General features: G+C 38.6%; 1 protein-coding gene and 1 long non-coding RNA gene across 2 annotated transcripts; one reads left to right on the plus strand and one right to left on the minus strand.

The window, feature by feature from the left end:
- LOC106960080 (uncharacterized) lies at window positions 1-8,579 on the plus strand. Its single transcript, XR_001427495.1, has 4 exons — window positions 1-86; window positions 578-656; window positions 1,109-1,202; window positions 5,401-8,579. It is a non-coding gene; the product is annotated as an uncharacterized LOC106960080 (long non-coding RNA).
- On the minus strand, window positions 3,612-26,854 carry LOC106960079 (heparan-sulfate 6-O-sulfotransferase 3-like). The gene is made up of 2 exons (XM_015052998.1): window positions 25,811-26,854; window positions 3,612-4,918 (listed from the first exon to the last, which is right to left on the minus strand). The coding sequence occupies exons 1-2, from the start codon at window positions 26,356-26,358 to the stop codon at window positions 4,159-4,161; spliced, it is 1,308 nt and encodes a 435-aa protein (XP_014908484.1). The 5' UTR covers window positions 26,359-26,854; the 3' UTR covers window positions 3,612-4,158.

The raw sequence follows: 26,854 nt of genomic DNA on the forward strand, positions 1-26,854 counted from the left end.
GCTCGCGCCAGTAGTCAAGTTGATGAAGGATCTGCGCGTGGTGTTTGAGGACGAGATTTGCCTGCTACCAGAGAAGACCGGCGGATGTAATTTAACCAGAAAAACTTATTTTATTCACAACATTAGAGCTGTTTTCATGTCTTAGTGTTTGTATTTAATAGCTGACACTTTAAAGCCAAAGTATAAATTACAAAACTTTAACAATTTGGCTGGTAAGTTAGTCACCTCTAACTACGTTTAATTTTTTGTTTTTGGTTCCAGAACTTCCGGGAACTACTATAAAACAATATAGATACTTTTTTTTTTTAAATTGGAAATTAAATGTCTGTATAAAACAGTGAATAATTATTTCGAATTTTAAATCGCTAAGTGATAAAGTCACGTGATACAAACATTTCAGAAGGATTAAAAAATTAGAAGTTTTTCGTACATATTGAGAGAATGTGTTAATCGGTTTTTGGAAAGAAAGTTTAACCAAAAATGACGGTTTTTGTTTGGCATTTTTGTAATTTGTTGTGTACAATTTTTATATATTATATGTAGGATGTTTATAATCTCCCCTTTCCTGTTATTAAAGGCAGCTTGATTTGCTCATTCAGGAAGTGACGGTGATTGGACTAACCACCCACGGTGCTTTCTTCTATGTGGATCTTAAGGTGGGTTCCAGTCTCACTATCCATAAATTTGTGAAAAGTTTGCACTTCAAATGTCAAAAACATGGTTTAGATTTCGTATCGAGACATTTTAGAATTATCATTCCAAATCCTTCATCTCATCTAGTAACAGATGAAAAATTTCATACTGATGAAGGACACTGAATTCAGTTAGGCTTCAGTAGGTATGCCCAGACATCTCGGTGCATAATATTTACATTGATTGCTCAAAGTTGTTAGCAAGAAAAGTTAGACTGCATATTATGACTTAAGGAGACACTGGTTTGTCCCTTCATTTATGGTATGCAAATAATCTTTAGATGAGAGTTAAACCTAGAAGACTACTGGGAAAGACCACATTAAATATAACAATAAGGTCTGTCTGATTGGAAATAAATGAATACATTTTATAGTGTTTCACATGACGTCTATTTTGCTTGTACTGACTGTTTCAGCCTCTTAAAACAATCAACATAGGGAGAAGTTGCTGCCATGAGTTTGAAACTACATCTAATTGAATAAACAGACCAGCTCCTCAGTAGACGTAAGGTAAGTTAAAGCTTTTTAAAATTACATAATGCTATATAAACACAGTTAAATATGATCTCGTGGTAACAAATGCTCACAAGTTTGTTCTGAAAAATGCTTGGCAAGCATGTTGGAAAAAGCATTTTGCTAATTAAATCCTTAAATGATTATGAAATGATTACACATAAATGTCTCTAGATATGAAATAAGTGCATGTTTAATCTTGCTGGGAGTTTGGGTAAGTTTAACTATAATCACATTTGTCTTAGTATTTCAAATAAATTAATTTTGTCCAGAAATGGTAAGCTATAAGCTAGGAAATAATTTAAATATGTTGCAATTTGTTGCAATATTCTTTAATGTGTTAAGTGGGTTTGTATCTTCTCTAAAAGACAAGCTGGTTTTCCAGCCAATAATTCATCCGGATGTGGTTTCCTTTGTATGAATTTGGGTTTTTAAGATTCCCATCTTCAGTGGGCAGGTGCACGCAGTAGAAATGAGGCTTGTTATTATGGATTTGTAAAATGTTTCTCTCCTGCACGCTGTGCAGGTAGAGTCGACAGCCGGGAATGGAAAAGCTATTTTAGTCTGTGGATATTCTGTTTTTGCCTCCAAATTGATCTCGACGTTACACTTTTTTCCTCCTCTGGAGCGCATCACGGAGCCGTCAGGAAGTGCGTATTGCAGACGCCGGCGCCAGGATATTAATTTTAAGCAATCGCCCCAGCACCTAACTTTTAAAGGTTTGCTGTCTGTGGAAATTTGCAAAACCTGATTGTTTTTCTACTTGAGCGAAAATGGAGCGTCCGTCGAGCTGCACGGTTCTCAGATTGCAGTGGGGAAGAAAAAACAAAAAGCCTTAAGCTTCTTCTATTTTCTGCTGCGGCAGAGTCACGGCCAATTGAAGTTTAAATGATCAATTTGGAAGCAAAGAGCCCAGTGATCAATGGCCTAATGGTACAAATACCAATGTTCTGTCAGTGTGATGTAAGAGTGCTCGAAGTGGCTCTGACAGCTTGTCTTTCAGGCCTACTGCTCTCCTCTTCTTCATGGGTAAAAAAAAAAAAAGGAAAAAAACTCATCATCTGTGCGTGAATGGGGGAAGAAGTGTGAAGATTTTATAGTGTGGAAGAAAAAACATGTGTGCTGGAGAGTCCATCAGGTACAAATTACCAGCACAGGACGCTGCGTGTTTTTATTGAACCAGTTTCCAGTGGGAAATTACCTTCACTCTTATACTAAAAAAAAACAAAAAAAAAACATTTTTCGAGCATATTAAATGTTATACATGAAATTTAATGAAGCACGTTAGTCTGTAAATGTAGTTTTCTCCTATGTTGAGTTAAATCCTGCCAACAATATCAATGTTGCCATCTTCTGCTCTAAACACGTAGATCACAATATGTTGGTTCAGTTAGCCATTAGCTGTTCGAAATTGGTCATAGGAAGTGTCATGCAGAGAATAGTAAGGTTGCTATGGGTTGTATTGTAATTTAACATACCAATATCATTAAAGTTTACCAAAAATGTATGTGTGGACCAAGAACTTGAGTCTGTATCCAGCTTCAGCTTGTTTAGCACTGTTAGCATTAGCAGGAGTGCTAATGCTAACAGTGCTGAGCTTCCTAATCCTCAGGCAGTCAGTAAAAGTAAATCCCTAATAACAAACTAATTATTTTTTTGTTTAGTTCTAACAATGAAAGACCAAGCAAATGATCTAAATAATGAAAATTTGGTAAATTAGGTATTAGACATAGGGCAGTTAACAGGGTTAATGACATTCTGAGGTTTTGGTACTGGAACTACAAGATTTCCTTCATTACATTTTAAATCCTAATAAATGCTGGAGTTACTGCCGTTTTCTTCAGTTGTCTAAAGTATAGTGTATGTAGTGGGACTCCTCCCCCACAGGTTGCTTGTTGCTGGCTAATACGTTTCTCTAAGTTTTGGCCGTTTTGATAAGTTTGTGATGGTTAAAAACATGAAACAGTGACTGTGCAGAAGCTGAAGGACCTCATTGGGTGTTATTGGAAATGCTTGATGATAGCTGTTGCTACGCATGACGGCACAACTAGTTGTTGGTTTTGTGGGCGATTAATTTTCCTGAAGCAGGCCCAGATTGTATAGCTTTTTGTAAAAAAATTGTTTAGCATTATTGTAAATGTAATAACCAAGATGTTATGGTAGATATAACTTGGAAGGACACAAGGAAAAGAAAGGAATGCCTCAAACATAGAAAGGAAGAACACAAAGATGAAGCAAGGAAGGAAGGAAGGAAAGAAAGAAAGTTTGGGATTATAAGTAGTTCCTCATACTCTTTATTTTCTACTTCAGATTTTTTCCAGCTGTGTAGGGAAATGTGCGCAATAGCTGTTAAATTTGTGTCACTTCTAAGAAAAAATCATAAGAATCTAGTCAAATAAAATGAAATCAACTTGTTACACCAATTTTATTGGTTCATTTGTAACAGTTTGTTTCATCAGTTCAGTCAGAAAGAAGAAAACACACTGCAGTTTGCCAAGTTTGTGCTTTGATACTCTTATAAAGCCAAACACCACAGAGTCACAAGATTTCAACATAGAGCTAAATAACAAACAGGACATCAAAGACCCAGTCATCATTTAGGAAATATAATAATAAATAGGCCTCTCTTATATTATACATATTTTCATATCCTTGTATTTTTTTTTATTGCGCAACATGAAGAATATTTTCACCACCTGGAGAACATTCAAAGCACTTGCAACTGAATAAATAAACACATTTTCCACTATTGCAGTGCCAAAATTTAGCCATAAGAAAAAAAATATAAATACAAAATGTTCATGTTGCTATAGCAAATACATCCATCGTAAATATTAAGACACCTTTCGGCAGTCTGACGCCTTAAGCCTGTGAAGGGTGAGAGGTCCCGGCTGAGTCACAGGAAACGATGAAATTCATCCGCAGTCAGTCAGTGCTGTGATGTTCTGGCTCCTCACCATCGCACCACCTGGCTACTGTAATCCTCAGTGGTGACTACCTCTTCTAGCACTTTCACCTCCTCTTCTTCTTCCTCTTCCTCCACTCCTCCACCTCCCAGTCTTAGCAGCTCAACCAGATAGTTCCTGTGCAGCCGCTGCCTCTGTTGCCTCTCCTGCCGCCTCCTGATCCGCTCCTCCTGGTGCTGCCTCTGCCGGTTATCCTGGTAACGCCGCAGGAACAGCTCCTTGGCGTACTCGTACAGCTCTACGTCCAAGGCGTTGAGCCCCTCAATGCGCCACCGCACCTTTTCGCTTATCCCCACGCTCGCAGCGCGCGTGCTGTTGATCTGGGTGAAGGCCCGAATGAAGCGCAGCCCAAAAGTTCTCTCGAACAGGTACTGCGTCTTGCGCTGGAACTCCGTCAAGCCAAAGAAGGCCATGTTGCGCAGGTTCGCCTTAGCGCTGGCGAGCAGCACACGGCCTCGCTCCAGCTCACTCATGGAGGACATGTTGTAGCACCCCACCAAACTCAGGTCAGCCAGCATGCGCACTTGACGGTTGTTGGCCAAATTCGAGGGACAGTTCATAAAGTCTGTGAGCGGCACACCAGTCCAGTCTTCCCCGCTGTAGCAAGCGGGAAGCTCATCCTGAGTGGGAGGGCGGCCATCACACATGTGGAGGGCTGTTTTCCAAGTAGCCCCACGCTGTACGTGCTTCCACTCACTGAGGTAGCGTGACACAGGATCACGTAGCATAGTGATGTAGTAGAAATTCCTGTAAAGACAGAGATGCACAAGATAAGCACGCTTGGATTAATTCAGTACAAGCTGAGGAATACGTTTGATTTGTCAGTCGGCTACCTGTAAAGTTTGGACATACTGGAGACTCAAGTCATGACTTTCACCACAGTAATTGACAGCTGGTGTGATTTGTTGGGCATGAAACATTTCTGCTAAACTTTGGCACTAACTAAACGACATTGATCCAAAAGTCTTGTACAGTTGCGGCAACATTTGCTGGTAATTGTGTTAACTAAGCCTTTTGAAGAGAAAGTGTCCATCCTTCCTTTCATCCTAAATCCATCGGGATTATTTGTTGATCAAACTTTTACATCCCTTCATCTTATTGCAATTCTCCTTTTCATTTTAATGGTGTAGAATGAGCTGATCGCCTTTGTCACTTCAGCATAAACGAATCAGTCAATTCCGAGAACACATAAGGCATTAGACACCCAGACTGATTTTGCCCTCTTGCAGATCCCTTCCCTAACGGCAGAATACACTCCCTAAAGAAGAACACATCTGCAAAGAGTTGGCAAAAAACGTTCTCCAAGAGGCCCCAAGTTCTAGCAATGGAGATACCTGGGCCAAGGCCAGGCACCGGCCAAAACCTCCTGTGACTAATTCCCCCGGGACTCAAGCAGCTCAGGCCCAGCCACGAATCCACACCAAGGACAACTTGCCCCCAGGATCCCAGACCTACCTAGGGTCTCATTGTAGGCCGGTAACCTATGTCTGCCAGCACAGACTCTCCAAAAGGCACCAGATGCAACTGCCAGAAAGTCACCTTTCTAAACCCCACTCAGACAGGAACCACAGCCCCAGGGGGTGACTCTCTAATAACCCAAGCCCCAGATGCCCCAAACCCAGACACCCCCCTCCCAACTAGGACATTGTCCTCACAGGACAAACCCAAAGACCTTCCATCCCACTTGCTGATGGTGTCAATCATATTGTGCAATTAATCTGTTATGTCCAATCTGGGAGGTATATGTTGCATTTTTGTAGTGTCAGTGTTGTTGCAGATGAGTGTCATTTTTTTTCACTAATTAGCTGACTTCTGAAGGCCGTTCATGACATTGGATTTTGCTTATATTTATTAACCTTTGCAAGACTGCGTTCCTCATTTCCATCAAATTTCAAATTACATCAGCGCACGGTATTAAAAGGAGACAATTTCTATGTGTGCAGTGCAATCCTAAGGTTAATGAAAAATGTCTGGGAATAAAAAAAAAATTAAAATAAAAAAAAAACAGTCAGACACTTTTCAGCAGAGCAAAGGAGGATGAAACTATACATTAAATTTCTCATATCCTGCTGCAGTTTGAAAAAGAAACATGAGTGGGAAGAAATATCTCAGAGGTGAGAGCACGAGGAGTGCACAGAAATTCTGATTAGGGTTTAAATGAAAAAACATTACAGAGTGTGTCTGAGGATGTTAGAGAATAATGACACAGAAACAAACGCAAGCCAAGCGTGCATACAATTTAATATCCTACAAATGTGGAATTATTCTTGTTTTTGTCACATCAATTTGCCCCTTCCTACCACCAGTAATGAGTTTTCTTTTCCTTTCCTGTTTTCGAATCACTCCGATCTGTCACAAACAGCACTTTAAAAATTGCTGTAACCTAGCTGCAAGGGAACCTTTCAACTGACAAACACGGCTTTTTTTTTTTTTTTCCTTTTATCTATTGATTCGCTGATAACTACCATGAAAGTGAGGTGGCTGAATAAGCAAGGTGGGGGTGGGCTGGAGAAAATTCAATAATTTAACTTTTTTTTTCTTTTTTTTTTTTTCTTGCTGAAGGGAAGCTACATAGATAAAAGCTAAATTGAATATGGTCATCCAGTGCGTGCAGATCACTGTGACCTGATGTCACGCTGAAAAAAAAAATATAAAAGCTCAAAGCAAAAGCCGGACTTTTTCTTTTTTTTTTTTTTACTCCGCAGTTTAATACCTCCAAACCTCCAGTTAACCGCAGCACAAAGAGCTCATCTGAAAAATCTATCTGCAAAAAAAATCCTCAATTTAACAAGTTGAACTCCATTACATATAACGGCTGACAAGAATCACCAGCTGAACTTTTTTTTTTTTACATTTAGCGACATCATGTTTTACCTATGGTGAATTAATACATAATTAAAAGACATTGCTATTTAAAGAAACATAAGTAGAAGGTTTGCCATGAAGACATTCTGCTCAGACGAGAACTGAGCTCTTTGGAAACACAGACCAGCAGTGAAAGATGGCGACCGGTGCCTCGTTCTGCTTTTCTTCAGTGGGGACAGGAAACCTGATCAGAGTTGATAGGAAGATGGATGGAGATAAATACCAAACCCTCCACCCAGGGCGGCACTCAAGCAATCATCAGTTGCGCCCCAAACGACTTTTTTATTGTTGTTTGGCTATTTTCAAAGATTTTACAGCTTCTACACTACCTAAGAAAAACACATAAATCTGTCCATTTGCTGGAAAATTCAGACAGATTTTTCTTTTGTTTCATTAGTTGTTAATGTTTTCATTAGCCACACAATAAAAAAAGGTGTGCTGCCTTTTGCAGTAGGGGGTTTGTGGAGGGAATACGTCTTAGGAGGTGCTACACTGCATTTCGTCGCTTGTTGGAAAAACCCAGCGGACTGTTTTGGGCACAGTATTTACCACGTTTATTAGCCCATGTGTGTTCCTGATTGGTCAAGGCCGAGTTTGGACTGCTACTGAGCGAAGGGTGGGCCAAGACAAACTCAGTGGCACATTTCACCTTGGGAAGTGTTTGAGTTACAGTTTTTGTCAGCAAAGCTGGAAAAATCCCCCACAGTAGGACTCAAACTTCTGTTTGTCATGGATGTCCTGGAGCTGTGTGTTCGACATGGTTCACTGCACTTGTTGAATTACCTTACCACTGAGTTAAAACAAATTCAGACTATTTTACACTGAATTATGCTCCAGAATTTTTCTGCCGAATCTATCTTAAGCTGATTTTGTTTTGCTTCTAAGGCCACTATCTTGTGATTCTGTAAAAACGGTATTTAATTTACTACTTTCCTATTTAGCCTTCCTGTTATCTATCTATTCTTCTCGTTTGCTCCCTCCCAACTGAAATGAGCTGGAGTCTTGCTGAGGACAACAGTTTCCTGACATTGTGGTATAAAAATTCACATACAAATTGCTGTTGTAAAAATACTCGGTTTTGTGTTCATCGGCGCGTACTTGTCATGCTTTCTTTCCACCAAAAGACGGCTTTACTGCACTGAATTTAAAGCTATTACTTTAAAACCAGAAAGGAAGAATGAAAAAGATAAGCAAAACAAAAACCATTACCAAACTAAACATGATTCTATGAACTGTTCCGTCACAATAGCGCATTTTGGTGGACGATAACTTGTCCCAGGAATTATTGCGATAAGTGATATTGTCATTTTGAGATAATTTTCAAGTAATTTAATGGCAGTTGCATAATAATGCAAGTACACCCTCTTAAATAGAAATAGACTCTTAATTTCAAACAAACTTAACAGTGGAACTGGAAGGTATTTTAAATATCCAAAATAAATAAGTAAAATAATAAATAAAATGGATACTGAAGTCTCTGTAAGAAAACTGGCCTTCAAAAAAAAGTACCAGTTGAGACCAATACACCAGACCGAAGCTTTTCTCACTCAGTCTTTGGCAGAAAGAGAGCAAGACAAAATAAACAATCATGCACATGGAAATGATTGAGCTTGTTTTAATTGATCATGATATAGTTTTATTGCTTATTGTGACAGACGTATCTGCCACTATTGGTTACACAAGCAGCTTTAATCATAAGAATTCACTTCTTTACAATGTCTCCAATGCCTTTCCTTATTTAGGACTTCTCTTTTTCTTGTACAGCAGAAGTCCCAAATGTGTTGCCACCTTTCCACATCACCTAATTTCCACTCCCATCAGAACATCTGCTCCAGATCCCCTATCATCCCTCTTGTGTATACAGCTGCCCTTTATCTGGTTCATTCTTTCTTGGTTAGTAATTCCTTGACTGGCTTTATGTCTGCCAGTTTGTCTGCAAGGTGCAGGTTTCTCCGATTCCCTGTCTGTCTTAAAAGGTTTTTAAAGTAGAAAAGAATATAATGCAAAATTTCTTACGTCTTAAAAGTCAAAAAATGAGAAATGCGTGGCTTAGATTTCTTACTCTGATACCACCAAACAAAATTAAAGTACTGTGGGTTGCAAAAGAGAAAAGAAAAAAATCAATTTCTTTGGGGTAATACACTCAGACTTACAGTTAAGAAAGCCCGGTAATTTTGGACTCTATCAGCGATGCACTGTATTAATATGCAATGAGTATCATCAGTTTAAGCCGTCATTATAAATCTGCTGTGTATTAGATGTAAAGAGATCATTAGTCGTGTACGTCTAATGATTTCACTTCACGGCTTAGCAGAAATGTGATTGAGAAAGCAGCAAAGACACCGAGTCAAGAGCACAGAGCCAAGCAGCTTCAAAGGTCGACAATTTAGCAATTAGAGCCAGACAGAAGATATCAATCAGCGGTGATATATACTTAAACGAGTGATGTGGTGATGGCACGGTACAACACGCACCCTCTGACAGACACACCACCCATAGATAATAGCAGCCCACAGTGGGAACTAAGTGAATTACTATGCCATCTTAGTGGAGTAGATTGGAAAGCGATGGATAGACGGACCAACATGAGCTCCTCACCGTAGAGGCCTTCTTCCATGAGAACAGCTCACTTTTTTCCCCTCCCTCCCTGCCTATCAGCTATCTGTAACAGCTAAACCACAAGACAGGTCGATCGATAAGTGTCCATGCAAACCTGCCTTTTTGCTTCTTCGCTTTCATCGTGACCTATTGACAAAGAGCAGCAAATGTCAAAGCTCTCTAGTTACTCTTGTCAGGGACAGCGGCGGGGTCATATTAGGAAGGTCAAGAGTAATTCCTCTTGGATGCAAGGCTGGGGTTACCCAAGATGCCCCCTTTGATCGAACATTTTATCTCACGTATCATAGAAAATTGGGGGTTTTCCTCAGGCTTCCTCTTGCAGATTGGGACAAACAGCCATGCTGGATTAAGGTTCTGTCAGTTCATTGTAAGTCTACATATTCTTTTCATACATATTCTTGGATTTGTTTCCTGAAACCACTTTTTTCTATATATATTATAATTTTTTTTGAATGAAGTTCATCTATGATCGACACTCCAGTTTCTTCCAGAACTTCTTCTCCATGCTTTTTAAAGTTTAGTTTACATTTTGGGATCATTGTTCAAAACTCAACTCCCTCACAGATATCAGGACATTTTCACCTAGAACATCCTGATATCTAATTGAATCCAAAGAGGCCCCAAAGTCTCATCATGCGACACTGAAAGCAAGGTGTTGTCTTTGCAGATGCTTTGTTGTTCTCCCTGTAGACAAACTGCTGTTCAATTGGACCTAAAAGTCTAATTTTGATTCTTTGCTCCACAGTTTTTAGCGTTCTTATCAAGATGGAGATTACTTTTCTAGTGCTTAGAATCAGTATTGAGTTAAGTTGTTGTTGTTTAGTATGAGCTTTACTATGGAAGCTGAAGTCTTGCTTTAGGTTTTTTTCAGTCAGTTGAGAGCTTTTCAGCATCTCTTTGGCTGTCTCAAAGAAGGCTGAGACCAATCCAACATGCATTTTTAGAAACCTCTGAAATCAACCTTCCAAGCGAGACTTGCTTGAACGTAGCAGACAGTGGAGCGACTGTCACAGAGTGCATTGTCTGTCAAAACATCACAGTGTCAGTGAGATCATGCCCAAGCGTTCCCAAATGCAAGGTTAAATCAACTGGTCGCATTTTGCTAGCGATCCATCGAACGCCTCGTCAGTAGCCCGTCACCTTTCTCCACACAGCAAAGCTGCAAACACTATCGATCGCTTTCTCTCTGACTCTCACTGATTGTCTCTCCCTCGCTCTCTAAATCACCATCAAAAAAAAAAAAAAAAGCTACAGAGGAAACTCACAGCAGCAGATCAATATCTGCCTTGTTAATTCACTCACTGCCATCAAGGACACCATCAGGCTCACGATAAAAGCCTTGATGGAAACTATTTATACTGCCGAAGACGCAGTCCGCAGAAAAACTATGTGGATCGACAACAATCCGATTTATTTTGGCCTTTGAAATGCATGAAAACACGTCACGTTTCTTCTCAATTAGGGGTGTGGGGAAGGGTTCTGAAAAATAGCTTAATTGCAATGACTCAACCTCATCCTTATTCAATGAGTTCTATGCATCAAGTATCCACTTTTCAAGCTCTTTCAATCAGTAATCTGCCATGTTTGCACATCTCAAGGCCCAGACTGAGATAGCCAGAGCTTTAAACAATGAAAGCTTAGGTAATGTTTGCCTAGTGACCATTTCCTTCACATATAAAATGCTTTCAGTCAGTCTGCTGACAGAGCAGGGTAAATTAAATGAACTAGGTCCATTAAAAACTGAAATATCTCAGTGGTGGGACAAAGTAAGCCCACATGAGCAGATGGTCGTAGCTCCCAATGCCGACACAGAGCTGTGAAACAAGTATGTGGATTTCAGCTTGAAATATATTGACTGATTGTAGTTGGATTTTATTACCGCACAGCTGAGAAACGATCAGAAATGAAGACTTTATTGCTCCGATTCTTCAATTTGCTGCACCTCTGCATATTTCTCTCATTCATTCTGTACTATAAAGTATGATGGCTTATTAAAGCCATTGCAGATGGTAAATTTTCCACCAAAAAACCCCCCTCAAAATCTTTTAGAATAATTTCAGAAATCTTCTAGAAAAAACTCAGAAATTTCTGAGCTCCAAAAGTCGAAAATGTTCTCTTTTTGAAACTCAAGGAATTTCCAAAAGTTAAAGATTTTCAACTTTACGAGCTCAGAAAATTTCTGATTAATCTGAAAATTTGAGTATTTTCCTGACAAATTTTCGACTTTTCAAGCTCAGAAATTTTCAAGTTTTTTTTTCTTTTCAAGAAAGTCTGAATTTCCACTTTTTCTCAGAATTTTGACTTTTTTGTTTCTTCAGAATTTACTTTACTCTCCGAATTCTGACATCATTTTGAGAAAACAAATCCTCTCCCATAGTAAAGACCTTGTTTCAAGTGTATACATGAAACTTGGACACCAAATCCAGCACATTTTATGTAAAAACATATGACAGGAAAATGCCTAACTGATGCTTCTGAACTGGACAGAGACGGATGAAGTCTTCTGGCATCAGTCTTCGGACCAACAGGTCAAGCGAGATCCATTTTCACTTGTCTAATTTCTTTAATGGAGTAATTTAATTTTCCTGTGACAAGTACAGGCAGAACGATCCCCATCCCCATCTGTGCACAGCAGGCTTACTGACAAACTAACACACAGCATAGCAGCCTTTCTTTTATCCTTAATCAATAGCACACTTTTTTCTAAAACATAACCCAGCTGTATGAAATGTCAGCAGGAAGCACTGCGTGGTAACGTGTAGAGAAATCCAGATTTATTGGGAGAGCGCTGATGAGAAAGGGGACGGCGATCCTTGCCGGTCCCATAAACGAGATGCTATTTCAGGCCATAAAAGCAAACGCCCCGGGGATGCTGGCGTAAAAAAGCGAAGGAAGGGAACACCTCCGGAAAGACACGACGTCTGGGCAACCTAAAGCACCGAGATGCTTTTTATTTTTTTTATTTTAAAGCTGAAAACCAGGCGACTGAAAATCTTCATCTTCATTTGTAAAACCGAGAATTTTTCCGGTGGCTTTCTTTCGTTTGGTTGTCAAAAAGCACGCCCACGGTATGCACAGCATCGAAGACGCCCTCTGCTAAAAACAATCGGCAGCGTGAAGCTTTACTCGCTTCGGCGACTTAGCTTTAACCTTTGCTTGGTATCTTAATCTTTTACGGCTTGGTGAGGTGTCAGCTGGTGCTCGAGGTTCATGTAGATATAGGAAGAATAAACGGGAGACTGTACACTGCAAAGGTCACATCCACCCACACACAAACTGCAGGAAGGCAGGCCGCTTGTTTGAAACGTGTGAACGCTGCTTCTATCACTGATTATTCACCTTTAACATCTTCTATATGTGTATTTCCCTCTTTCCCTCGTCATATTTTGACATTCCTAAGTATTTTACCTCAGTAAATGAAAGCAAAACCAACAATGCATCAAAAATATTTTCATGTCCCTTAAGCATCTTCCCGTTTTGTAACATTACATCAACAAACTACTTAAGAGGATTAGGCCACTGGAAAATTTATTTATTTATTTATTCTTTTTTTTTCAAAATTCTGACATTAAACTCAAAATTCTGACTTTACTGTTAAAAAGTATGTTTCTGACTTTTTCAGAAAACTTTAACAAACCTTCATGTATTGTTTTGGGAATTTTTGTGGCAGACCAACACAAGGTAGTGTGGTTTAAGTGAAAGGAAAATAATAAATGGTTTTCAGCATTTTTAATGTAAAAAAAAAAAATAAATAAAAAATCTAATTGTGGTTGCCCTCAAGCAAATGAAGCTGATGCAAATGGACACTTTGTCATTTTTTTTTTAAGATTTGCTTTATAATTGTTATGTTCTGTGTTTTCTGTGTAGTTATTTTTGAGGTTTCCTGTGTTTAGACCTGTTCCTGTCCTGTCTTCCCTGTTGATTGCTCCCCAGGTGTGTCTCATTCCCTGATCACCCTCCCTGTGTATTTAAGTCCACCTGTTGTCTTTGTCTCTTGTCGGGTCCTCGTCTAATGTCAGTTTTGTCTGTTGTGTGCTGGCCAGTTGAACTAGATGGTCCTGGTGAAGCTTAGCTCTCCTATTCAGTCTTCAGTGTCATCAGTGGCTACCGGTAATTGCTAATGCTAACCTCTCTGCCGTGCTGCCTGTCATCCTGGACTGTTTTGAGCTTCCTTCATTAAATCACATCATTTTCACTACAACCTGGGTTCAGCCTGTGTCTCTCCTCACCACCTCAAACCCACTTCCTGACAATAATGATGAATTCACATGAATGAAAAAAGGTTGTATACAGCACAGTATTTTTCCTTAGTTAGCGATGTTTCATTTCTTCCCCTTTTAAGGTCACTGTCCTAAAACATGACAAGGAAAGTTCTTTTTGTTGTTGGGAATAGCTTAAAAATGTTTTTAAACCAGCATAATAAAAAAAATGACCTAAAAACTCAAGACCTTTCTTCAATCAAGGCAAAAATCCTTAACCCTACAATAATTAGCTGCATGCTTTACAACAAAGTATTCTCATGTAAAAAACACAAGAATGGAGAAAATACTGGCCCTTGATTACTTAAAGTTTGAAAATCTTTGGTTTTGATCAGTGCATTTTAATGAAGTCCAGACCTAAATCCAGTTTTCAAATCTCCAACACTAATGAATAATTAACAGATGCTCTCTATCCAATCTGAGTGGACTGTATTGTAGCTGTAATGTGACGCAACATAAAAACTAATGGTACTGTATGCTTTAAGGGTAATTGCCTAGTTTTCTTTATAGAATGTCTAGCATAGATTTGGTCGCCTGCGATGTCTGATCCACAAAACGTTCTGCAGTCCCAGTCCGCGAGTTCAAAATGCAAATCCGGACGCCTGGATTAGCACTCTTCGTTCCTCCTCCCCCCTTCCTTCGAAGCATTATAAAACCTTTCTTAGACTGCCCCTAATCCCGGCAAGAAGTGTGGAGATTACCAAGATCCTCTGAATATCTCTGACATCGCTGTGTGCTGCAAGGAGTTTCTCTTGTTGGGTTTATTTGATAAGTGTCTTCAGTCTTGTCCCATATTTCGTCATAGGATTACGTCTTTAAACAAGATTTTTAAAATTCAATTTAAACAAGAAGGCTTCTTTCTACTGACAATCTGCGGCTTTTTTTATTCTTGTTTCTGATATTATTATGAGATACTCTTATTCCTTACTCTGAAGAGAGCTTAACATCTCTTAATTGTACATTATTCAATCCAATAAAATAAACAAGGAAAAAGGTCAGTAAAGTTAAAATGATCACTTGCTAAGAAGTTATATTATGCCCATGTTCAAAGTCATTCTGCTATAGTATTTTCATATAAAAAAGGGGTTTCCATCCACTTGTATTATTACATTTCCTTTTATTCAAAGGTATATAGGATTATGTTCTACTTCTTTTGTTTTTGTTTGTCCCTTTGTTCTCAAGTGACTAAAATTAGATTTGGCAAAGGGGGACTTTAGTATTTGATGTCTTTGTGAAATCTATTTTTGGTCATAAATGGTGAGTACTACACTAGTAGCTGTAAAATGTTACATTACCTCTAGCCAGTGAATTGGCTATGATATTTTGTTTCCATTTGACCACTCAAGATATATATATTTTTAGAATTATACAGATATTTCTGTAGTTAATTATTTCAGATTTATTTTTGTAAGTTTGTTTGTTTTAAAGCACTTTTCAAATGATTTCATTTATTTGGGGGAAAAAGCTATCCAAGCCACCATTATTGCCCTGTGTGCAAGTATATTAATCCACACCTCTGGTCCTAAAAACTGCCATCAAGTCTACAGCACTATCACAATCAGATGTAACTCTGGAGTTTGACTAGGCCACTCCAAAGCATTTTTGTTCTTGGTCTGTTTTTGATGCAATTTTGCTTAAGTTTAAGATTAAAAACTGATGGGCAGATATTCTCCTTCCTTCCTTCATACTATGACCGCCATGTTTAATAATTTGGTTATCCTTTTTGCCTATCTTTTTTTTTTTTTTTTGTGTGCAATTTTTGGCATACCTTCCAAAGAAATTCATTTTACGCCACAGACTGACTTTTTTGGAGGGTTTTGTACTTTAACGTCATCCCTATTTCTAGCATTTATGAAGTTAGCGTATTTATAGTATAGCTAACTGTCATTTAAGCTAGCTATTGGAAAAGAGAAACACAATGTTCCATTAAATGTATTTCATTTTCTAGAAAGAACAAAAGTTTATCCAACAAATCTCTAAATACAAGAAATCCTTATTGGGTTAATATTTCATACAAATGTACTTTTTGGTAATTTCATTCAGAAAAAGTTAATGGATTTAGCACACTGTTAAGCCTACATATTAATCTATAAAGTATATGATTTTGACATATAAAGTGTAGTAAACCTGGTAAGCGTTTTCTTTTTTGCATATTTTTTTATATTGCAACAGACGGCACTAACAAGCTGGTGCTTTAAAACGCTGCCCAAATAGGAACACCAAATGTCAACACCTTATCAGCAAAAAGCTGACGTCATTTGCCCCGAATCCACCCGTAAGCCAGGGTTGTGTGAGGAAATGAGTGTGAATGCACACCAAACGCTGAATCTTTTTAATCTTCGTCAGCCTACTTTTCAAAAAGATCTACATCTTCACCTTTACCTAAAAATACACTTCTCAGGTTGAAAGGTGATAATAAAACTTGCAAGATCCACAATATATATTTTTTTATTTTATTTGAATACCTGTAAGTGTCTATGCAAAATCAGAATAGTGAGGACAATAGAGTAATTTAAAAAATCTGTTCATAGCAATGATTTCAGAAAAGCTCAACAAATAAAATGCTGCCGAAGGTCATTGCGGTCTTCTTGTCCTCTAAGCTAAAGAACATACATAGCAAATACAATTTTGCCTACTCTCAAAGTTGATGTATTAGTGTTAACTTTTAACACACAAAATAAGACAATTTTGACTGTAACAATTACTGTTTAAAAATTATAAAAATGTTACTAGAAATAAGAACATTGACCATCTGACCTGTAAATAATATCCATCCAAAGTTTGGAGGACTTTTTACAATATCTTAGCAAATGATTTGATCGAAATTTCAGCTGATGTCTGAAAAAGATGCTAAAATTTTAGATATCTACACGGCAATTATTGAGTTTTTTATTTAGTCTGGTGTCATTTTTACAATTTTATATTTATGTCTCCAAGTGGGACCACCACCTCCAGGAAGGTTGGGTGTTTTGTAACCTGGGTGGATGACAATAGTGGAGATTGGACGATCCTTGTTTCTGGTACCATAATCTGGCTCTTAGGACTTAGAATGCCACCTTTGGTTGAGCCATGCCAGGTAGGTGTGTGTGGGAAAACTCTTCAAGCAGTTTGGTCTCTTAAAACCAACTCTAGGAGTGCAGGACTCCTTTCTACTCCATAGATGTCCAGGTAAGCCGGACTGATGAGTGAGGAGATTCTTACAGACCTCTGGCTGATGCATCTGTGAAATCCTGTCTGGTGAGCAAGAGGATTGTTTCCTTATGATTTTGAGTTGCAAAAGGGAATGTTTTGACTGTTCATTAGCTAAGATTACCTAGTCTTGTTGGGGTTTGGACCTTAACGTTATTTTGAGGTTTGTTATTATTGGACATATGGCGTTGACTCTTTACAATTCTGTTAAAGAAAGAGTAGATGTGTCAACTTATCACCACCTGCTTGAGAGTTTAATTCGTTGGTGAGAGAGACTGCCCTACCGACCTGATGAACCCAAATGTGACGGTGAGCTCAGATCACCTGATCTACAGTGTATACCTTCAGAGTAGTTAAACCCATGTCTCTAGGTTATCTTCAGTAACCTGGCATGGCTCACCCAAAGGTAACTTTCTAGTGGAGTAGAGAACAGGGTCAGTATGTCTTCCAGGACCTTTGGTCTGAAGGTCATTGGTTCCAGTTGTGTTGACAACCAGAACGGATAGAAGTGGTGATAGAAGATGAGCATCAGAACAGGGAGTACTTTTGGGCTTATTTAGTACTTGGAACTCCTAAAACAGCAGACAAGTACCAGGTGGCCAGAAGGACTACATCCAAGTCAGCTGAGGTTAGTCAGGTATCTGATTAGAGCCCTGCTGGGCTCCTTTCTTTGGAAGATTCCCTTTGGAGATTTTTTGGGTATGCCGAAAAAAATCTCCTGCTAAGGAGTGTATTAAACGCTGGGCCTTGAGGGCTGATGTTCTGCAACTTTTAGATATGTCTCTGCTTCAACACACCCGAGTCAAATAATAAGGTCATTAGCAGGTCTCTAGAGAACTTGACTGCACTAAGGAGGTACTTCAACCATTTCAGTTAAGTGTGTTGCACGAGGGACAAATCTAAAAGTTGCAGGACACCAGCCCTTAAGGCCTAGAGTTGAAAACCCTGGCACTAGTGAGAGTACGTATATCCTTTGTGGCCAAGTATCCGCCAGAATGAGCTGGAGAGTTTAGTTGGGCAGAGAGATGTCCAGGATTCTCTCATTGACCTGCTACCCCTATGAGCCAATCTCTGATTACTGGAATGCAGTGACAGAGGATGGACTTTTATTTTATTATCTTTCTGTATTTTAAAACTGAAACCTTTAGTGCTGTTGTCACCCCAGTTATTATATTCTTACCAGAAGAATAGCTCGAACCTTAAGCCTTTTTTTTAAAGTACAAGTACAAGCTGAAATCTGAAATAATGAGGTTCATTACAAGGTTACACTTTCTAAGTGCTCCATAAGAGGCCTGCGGCCGAGATTAAGCGTGGCAGAACAGTGACTGAAGCAGGTTTACCGTCTGGTCTTACAACAATTACATTACCTGCTGTGATGCGAGTGCTGTAACCCCATGCTGAAAGAAAAGCCCTACAAAAGCAATTAGTTAGCATTCAAAGACACTTCTTCTGGGTTTTAGTTTAGATTTTTTTCTCAAGTTGAAAAAGAACTCATGAAGATGGATAGATGTAAATGGATAAAGGAAGGAAAGAGCAAAGGAAGACACCAGCTAAAGAAGACTTGGTTACAAATCTCTTAATCAAATCTCTTTACTAGCTTGTTGGTGTGCTCTGTAAACAAGATTCACATACCGCATTAATCTAACAAGCTCTCGTTAACTAGGGAGCTCACTGGTGCTTGTTCCCTTCCAGTTCTTGGTCGTTATTCCTGCATATCAGAACATACTTATCTGTCAAAGACATAACATAGAACATTCCCAGTGCAGGCGTGGAGGCACTTATGTAACATTGAGCAGTTGTCTGCGTTTTTCACGCTTTCATTAGTGGTGGAAGGATGTGTAGGAGAGAGGTGATTTCAAGGTGACTGTAAAGTGCATCTCTAAAGCAGACAGATGGAGTGTCTGTGTAACGGACCAGCAGGAACGGGAACATACACCAAATGTACAAAATATTCGTCTTTTCCTGTGATGGCGGTAAGATTAGTTTAGGTGAAAGCCTAAAGATCCCTTCACGGATTACCTCTGTTTATGTTTTCTTGCCACGTTGAAATATTTTAGCTTTCAAGCATTTTTTTTAATATTAAAGAAAAATAGTAGTTAAAAAAATCACGTGAAATCGTAGCCCTTTTCCAATAAATGAGAATAAATATTCCCACCATGACAAAATTTTACATATTTAAGGCCGCCCTGCATTTTGAATGAATCAAACACATCTTGTGGCCTTAATTTTAGATGCAAGAATTTAAGACTTTTTTAAGAAATTGAAAACTGGATTCTGCATTTAAACAACTTATGTCTGTCTGATGTCAAAAATCTGATCTGAAGCTCAACAATGTGTCCACTGACAAACAATACCGTCCTACATTTTGTACTCCTAATATTCTGTAAGCAGTATGAAGAGAGTAGTGAAGAATTTGTGGGTCATCCTCCCATAAGAACCCCTCCGAGGCCCAGATATTTCATTAGTTGATAGATGGTGAAGAATTAAGCGAGTAGTAAATTTAGACAGCTCCGCATATTTCTGTCTATTAAATAACCGCCCCGCAGAAACATTATGGCCACAAAAATATAAAGTTTAAAGTCTACAGCATAGAATTATACTACACAAGACATTTTTACTCACCTTGTTTTGCTTTTTTATCATTAGAAAATGCAGAATTTTACCACTTTATGCCCTAAATAGAAGGCGGAACTTTTTTTTATTAATCAGTATGATTCCAATAGAACCATAGGTGCAGTGTTTATTGATCTGATCCCAGGTCATCATCAAGATTTTAAGAGGTTGGCTATAAGACAAGCTGGGATGAAACAACCCCCTGTGTTTAAATCGTTGGACCAAAAAAATGCTCATACTTTCCATCATTTTGTCGGTTTAGTGCAACAAAATGCCAGTCTGCTCATCCCTTAACCATAACGCTTGGCCCTCTATTTCCAACTATTGCCACAAAGTGCTACAATGTCTTACAGATGGTCTTTGAAGAAGTTGTAGGTAAACAAGTGCAAACTCCAGATGGCGATATAAAGAAGTCTCACGTCTTATTAGTAAAATTACTTTTAGCAGACTCATGAATCACACCTTTCTATGCACACTTAGAGAGTTCTTTCAGTTTTTATATATTTATTTAATTGGTTAAACAAAATCTGTTAACTAAAGCTTATAGGGAGAAATATAATGTCTATTATTTCAAGTAATTAGAACAAATATCTAACAAAGCATACTAATGGTGAACATGGTGTCTGAAGAAACCAGGAATGATCAGCCTATCAAAAGTAGATTTTTGACCAATTTGCAGGTGATGACAGTGAACTACGTGGAGTCTGAAACTGACCATTCACCAAAAGTTTTAACTTCATACATTTTACATATGATTAGAACAGTCAGTAGCTATTCTACTAAATCAGATAGTACTACAGTAGCATTGTGTGGATAGAGATACTTTAGTGTCAGAAAGAAGAAAATAAAGAAAATAAAAGTTGGTTTTGATGTGCAAACATTTGCAGTAGAGGAAATAAAACAATCAAGGCAAAAACAAAGTGAGTAAATTAGTAAATTAGTTTTCTCCTTTTTGAGCTTTTAAACTATCTGCCATGACACATGTAGGATTTCAAAATGTTGGGAATCCTATATGTAGGAATCCTTGAAAGACTCGAGGTAGAAATATTTCCAGTTTAGAAATGACATGGAGAAGCTACTCTTACATCTAGCAATGCTAATGGTGGTAAAGGCTAAAATTGCTTGTAAAATATTTTTAACAAGTTCCCTAATCAAATATTTGAGTTTTTCTCCACTTATTTTATTGAGCTGTTTGTATCTTCAGTCTGCCTTTCCAATTTACATAAATTGTCGATATTTTTTCACTATTGGTAAGGGTTGAAGAAGTTGAACTGATGAGATGGATAATGGAGAACAGGGCAGGTGCTCTGAAATATGCATCAGCTCCTACTCCAGAGAACATAAATAGGCTTAAACCTAAGAAATCATTGCAACTTATAAATATTATAAATTTAGAAAGTTCCATGTGATGGTAAACAACCTTAATTTGACAGAAAATCCATAACCCTCAACTCATGTTTGATAGTTTTCCAAGACCTGAGCTTTTACAGGCCTTCTTCCCTTTATGCTGTGTAAATAATTTACCAGGAAGAAACAGGGAATCACATATTAGAGTATCAAAGTATAGTTTTATATTACACAATACATATATATATATATAGATTGATAGATATCCCATAAGCCTCATTTTGAAAACTGTATCAAAACCTTCTGGATGTAGCCTCAAGACAAGTGTGGGCGGTCTCCTTCCCGTTCACGTCTGACTGCATCCTTCTTGCTATATTTGCAACCTGTATAAGATGAGGTATCCTTTCAGATAAACATATTGTGAAAATTTGGACCTCTATAGCAATAAGATGAGAGAAAAATGTCTGAATTCACAGTTGTCTCATAACATCAGGTAGAGGAAAACTTGGTGACAAAAAAAAAACATTAAAGACCAAAAAAAAAAAAAAAACATGACTGCAAACATGCACACTCATGCACAAACTCGGCTCAATTCCCCACGCTGCCATCTAAGTCTGTGTCACAATCCATGATGGACCTTGAAGTGACAGGAAAAGAGCCTTTCAGTACCGACAGAGCCCGGTGAGAGCGCGGATCATCCCTATGTGGCCCTTACTAGGCAATCTTAACCTTTAAAGACCAGGAACCTTCACCAAATTGTTTTTCTTTTTTTCATGCGAGTTATATATATACTGCTTATTTGACATTTCTGTCTTTAAAGCTGTACAGTCAGGAAACCAAGTGGGCATCATCCTCGGGGAAATCAAAACTCAGAACGACAGATTTGTGACACAGGTCGCCTGGCAATTTCTCAGAAAACGACCGAGTTATGACGCATTTGGCTCAAATTCGACACCCTCCTTTGTAAAACAGACATATTGTAAATGGAGGAATCACTATAAGTGCTAGTAAACAGATTGAGATCTGTCCTTGAGGAAACCGCTGAATCTCTCCGAGGAGTTGGCCCTGTGAACTCCTTATGGCGCAGTAATAAAGGATGTTTCACTCCAATATCAAATCATCTGAAATATAAGGCAATCCTGAAGGAAAGCCTGTTAGAAGCAGATGGTTCTGAACCAATGAAATGGTTCAAATCAAATCATATCTATATCTTTAGAATGTCCTAGTCAAAGTGCAGACCTGAATCCAATTGAGAATTTGTAACAAAATTGCCCAAGAGTGGATGTTTTCCACTTATACCTTTTCCCAATAGTTTTGTCAAAATAACAACTTCATTTCCCGATGGTTTTCTTGAGATAATGAGTTAATCTGGAGAAACCAACCTTTGTTTTCTGGAGATTGCGAGATGACTGATCTGATCATTAAACCTGATTCATTTTCATGTTCATTCCTTAAAATGCCTTCTGCCGTGGCACGCATCTTGTTATGTTGAGAAACCAGACTTTGTTTTCTTGAGATTAACTCCTTATCTCAACAAAATCATTGGGAAATTAGCTCATTATCTTGAGAAAACAACTGGGGAAAAAGCACATGCGGAAAACAGGAAATGAAGTCATGAACTCATTAAAAGCATTGGGAAATTAACTCGCCATCCTCTAGAAACAGGAAATTGACTCACTATCTCAAGAAAACAAGAAATTAAGTCACTATCCTGGGAAAACCATTGGGAAATGAAGTTGCTATATTGAGAAAACCATTGGAAAGTTAATTCGTTATCTCAAGAAAACACTAAAATAACTCAGTTCCTCAAGAAAACAAGCAACAAAGTCATTATCTCTAGAAAACCATTGTGATCTGAACTCGTTATCTCAAGAAAACGGGAAATTAACTCGTTATTTCGAGAAAACCTTTAGGAAATCATTACCTCAAAAACAGGAAATTAACTCCTTAACTCAAAAAAAACTCGAAGTTACGTAGTGATCTTGAGAAAACCATTAAGAAAATAACTTATCTCGAGAAAATGAGGAAAAATTATATGCGCTCTCGTTTTCCGTATGTAACCAATACTTTGTGCTGATAGATGCACATTATATAGAGGCTGTCACTTGACAAAATGCAAGCAGTCTTGAGGAATATTCACTTATCAACACCCACATGTGCCAGTTGAGCACTTACTTGCTCTGTGAAACATGACTCTGAATAAAATGCACATCTGATTCCATCTTTAATCACGAACTCAAGGCAGCCAGCAGTGCTGTTCGTTGATGACTGCCGCTTTCCTCTTGTCCAACATTATACTGAATGGACAAGTGACGGCTGGAGTGCTGTTGACTCACCCATGGTGTTGATTTTTAAGACACCTCTTCAAAACTATTTCCAAGTGTTAAATTAAGTCTGACGGCTGCCACTTAGGGCGGCAAATGGATTCCTGAGGATTCTTTAAGGCCCTCCTTGGTCTCGCCGACACACGCTGGTGCTCTCAGTAACATATGGAGATTTGCTCTCTGAACTAGCTGCAAGCCAAATTGGCTTCGAACACATAAGCCACACACCTCAGAGGACCCTGTCGGCTTAAGTGATTTATTCTCTTAAGATTAGCCATGTTGCTGCTGTAATTACAGGAAACTGAAACAGACCTTTCAGATCAGCAGGAGCCCTTTTTCCTCCTGGCTGGGCCCCGAATGCGATAGAGGCGACTCCGGTGCTGACGTGTGCTGTGCTTGTTAACGCCGCATCTTTATCACCTTTTTACCCGGCTATACTTGCCAATAAGGCATCACACACCCAATTTCCTGTTATGTGACTTTATTTGGAATCGTCTGATGTTTTTGTGGCCAATAAGGGTAAATAAGATAAATCTTGTGTAAGACCTGTTAAAACTACCAAGTCAAACAGAAAAAACTTATAATTTATCATGGTAAGTGAAGCTTCTGATTAGCTGACGTAATATAAAATACATATGTTTTGCTGTTTAAAGAACAGATATCACCTGCCCAATAATAATAGTAATAATACATAAAGCTTCATTTAGGGAGTTATAGTCCATCTTTAAAGGTGGCCAAAAAAAGACAGTTTGGGTATTCAATGTTGGCTAATGGTAAAAAAAAATGGTTTAACTTGGAAAATTTTAACCAGTAATGTTTATTTCTACTTGAATGTTGGTACAGTCAAAGACACAAAGTGGATTTTTTTTTACAGGGGAAACAATGACGACTTAAAACAATAAGCTCAGTTTTAATTCAACAGGTAGAAACAACTTTTCCATACGATGCCAGCTCCAAGGATTTTTAACATTTTCTACTGTTAATTTTAATAAGCCAAACCTTGAACATCTTTTAAAAGTTTTTACTTTTTTATTTCTATTAGCTTTCTATCATTGTGCGTTCACTGGCATAAAGAAGCTGAAAATTTCACATGAAACAGTGAATTAGGAGGAGGCTTTGTGTTTTCATCCAATGGCAAATGTTGAGAATTGCTTCATTTTTTTTTTTTACTAATTACTTCATTTTCTCTTTTTTATTTTCATTTTGTTGTCATCTACATGTGTTGGTGCGTTCAAAAACATAAAGAAAACCAGATTTTTCAATTGAAATGCTAGAAACTGAGATATTTTTATGTCTAAAATACTTCAAAACAATATTGTAGAAGTACTAATATAATGAAGATTCAGGCTGAATAATGACATCCAGAAACAACCTTATTTGCTTAATGTTACCTTTCGATTTGACATGTTTAAATATAAGAATTATATTTATGTATTCATTTTTTTACTTTAGCTGTGTCAGCTCTTGATGTTGGTGGAATGAATGTCATAAAAATAGGACATTTTGACAAAAGTGAGATTTTTATTGCAGAAATGAAAGGGGGGAAAAGTCCGTTACATATCAGATGGGTGTTTTGTTTACATTTTTAATTAATAACTTATATATCCATCCATCCATTTTTGCATATTCACTTAATCATTGCAAGGTGACCAAGAGACAAATCAATCTAAAAGTGGTGATTTTGAACTATCAGAGGAAGGTAGAGTACCCAGAGAGAACATGCAATCGCCATGCAGAAGGATCTTCTTGCTGCAAAGCAACAACTCTACCAATTGCGTCACAGTTAAGTCCCTCCTCCGACTCTCTCATACCTCCAAACTACAACTATAACTGCATTTAATGACATAAAGAAAATCTGAATATGTACATTCAATATAGTAAAGTATTTGTGGCACAAAATTGAGCACACAACTTCTTTATTACATTGTCTCAAATACCTTTTTTTTCTTTCTTTTTTTTGCTGAGTCATTGTTGCATAAAGAAAGTTGCAATTTGAACAAAGGACAGTAAGACTTGCATATTGTTTTATGCTAATTTTAGGATAGTTTTTTTCTCCTTGTGTCTCCCTCCGTTGTAACATCTAGTTACCCTAAAAAAAACATCAAAACTGTTTGAATTTAGAATTGGAAATTGACTTTCTTATTGTGAATTAAAACGATATTAAGTCAAAGTGTCACATTATTTTAAAGTGAATTATCCAAAAATAACCTCTAAATACCCCTATCTGCACTGGGATAAAGTGAATGAATGCAACATAATTTTGCATTCAAATTACAGTTTGACTTGTTTTTAATTTTTCTTTGCACTCTTTAAAAAAATTGTTGAAACTGACAGGACAGATCAATGCCTGCATATTTGGCTGCTTACGCACTGAATTGTTTGTGCGCCTGGCTAATACGAAAATCAGAGTGTGGTGCACTCACTTTTTGTTCTTCTGGACATTCTTCTTGTCCTTGTCCTTCTTGTTCATCACAACCGGCACGCAGCTCGTCAGCTCTGTCCAGTCGGCGTGCAAGCCGCAGCTCCAGCCAGTGGAGAACCGGGAGAAGAGCCACGACTCGGCTTTGCCTGGCCGGTGGCAGGTGCACTTCCTCTGGCCAGGCATGCAGTCACACGGCTGCTCCAGCTGGATGTTTTTCACCAGGTGCCTACCGAAAGTCGTCCCGCCGGTCTTCTGGATGTGCAGGAACACCATCACATCATCCCCTCGGATGTTGAAGTCGACGTGCCTGTCCAGGTCCCGCTCCGTGAAGTTGAACTTGGATGTGATTTTGGCCGGGAAGTCCTCGTCCGCCTCCGGCTCCGAGTAAAGCGAGTCGAACGCCGGCAAGCGCTGCTGGACGAGCCCCTTCTCGTCACTTCTGAAGCGGCAGGTGTTGCTGTCCGCCGGGCACACATACTGGTAGCCGATCATTAGGAAAATGACCGCAGCAATGGGGATGAAAATGAGTCTGCTGAACTTCTCCTCCATGGTGGGGGTGTCTGAATCACGCCACCGGCACAAACCTGAACGTGATGCCCGAGTCGCGCGCCTGTCGCCCCGGTCTCATCCTGCACGTTCAGCCTGGACTCGCGATGCTGCCGCCAGCTGAAACTGAAGCTGAGGTCCCAACATGAACACTTCCAGCACTGGACTGGCCTCGTCCCGCACCAGAACACCTCACTCCGCAAACTTCACGCTGTCACTAAAGCAACGAAGGCTAATGAGGCATGTTTCGCTTTTAAAAAGTGACAAACTGTCAGCGGCAGTCTTTCGCAATGCAACCGGGACGGAAACGATTCATCCCCGCGTTCAAGCGTCCGTGCTCGGCTGACCTGCCAATTGCTGATCGGTATCTGAGCTGGTGGGTCCAACGTCAAGTTCACCAAAATCAACAATGGGAGTTCCGGTTTAGACTTTCTAAATAAAACGTGAACTTACTTAGTCACATTTTCTTCCTATCATTTTTTTATGACAGATATTTTTT

This window comes from Poecilia latipinna, unplaced genomic scaffold (assembly GCF_001443285.1).
Source record: "Poecilia latipinna isolate Pla-1442-1.1 unplaced genomic scaffold, P_latipinna-1.0 Scaffold1152, whole genome shotgun sequence".
NCBI classification, from domain to species: Eukaryota; Metazoa; Chordata; class Actinopteri; order Cyprinodontiformes; family Poeciliidae; genus Poecilia; species Poecilia latipinna.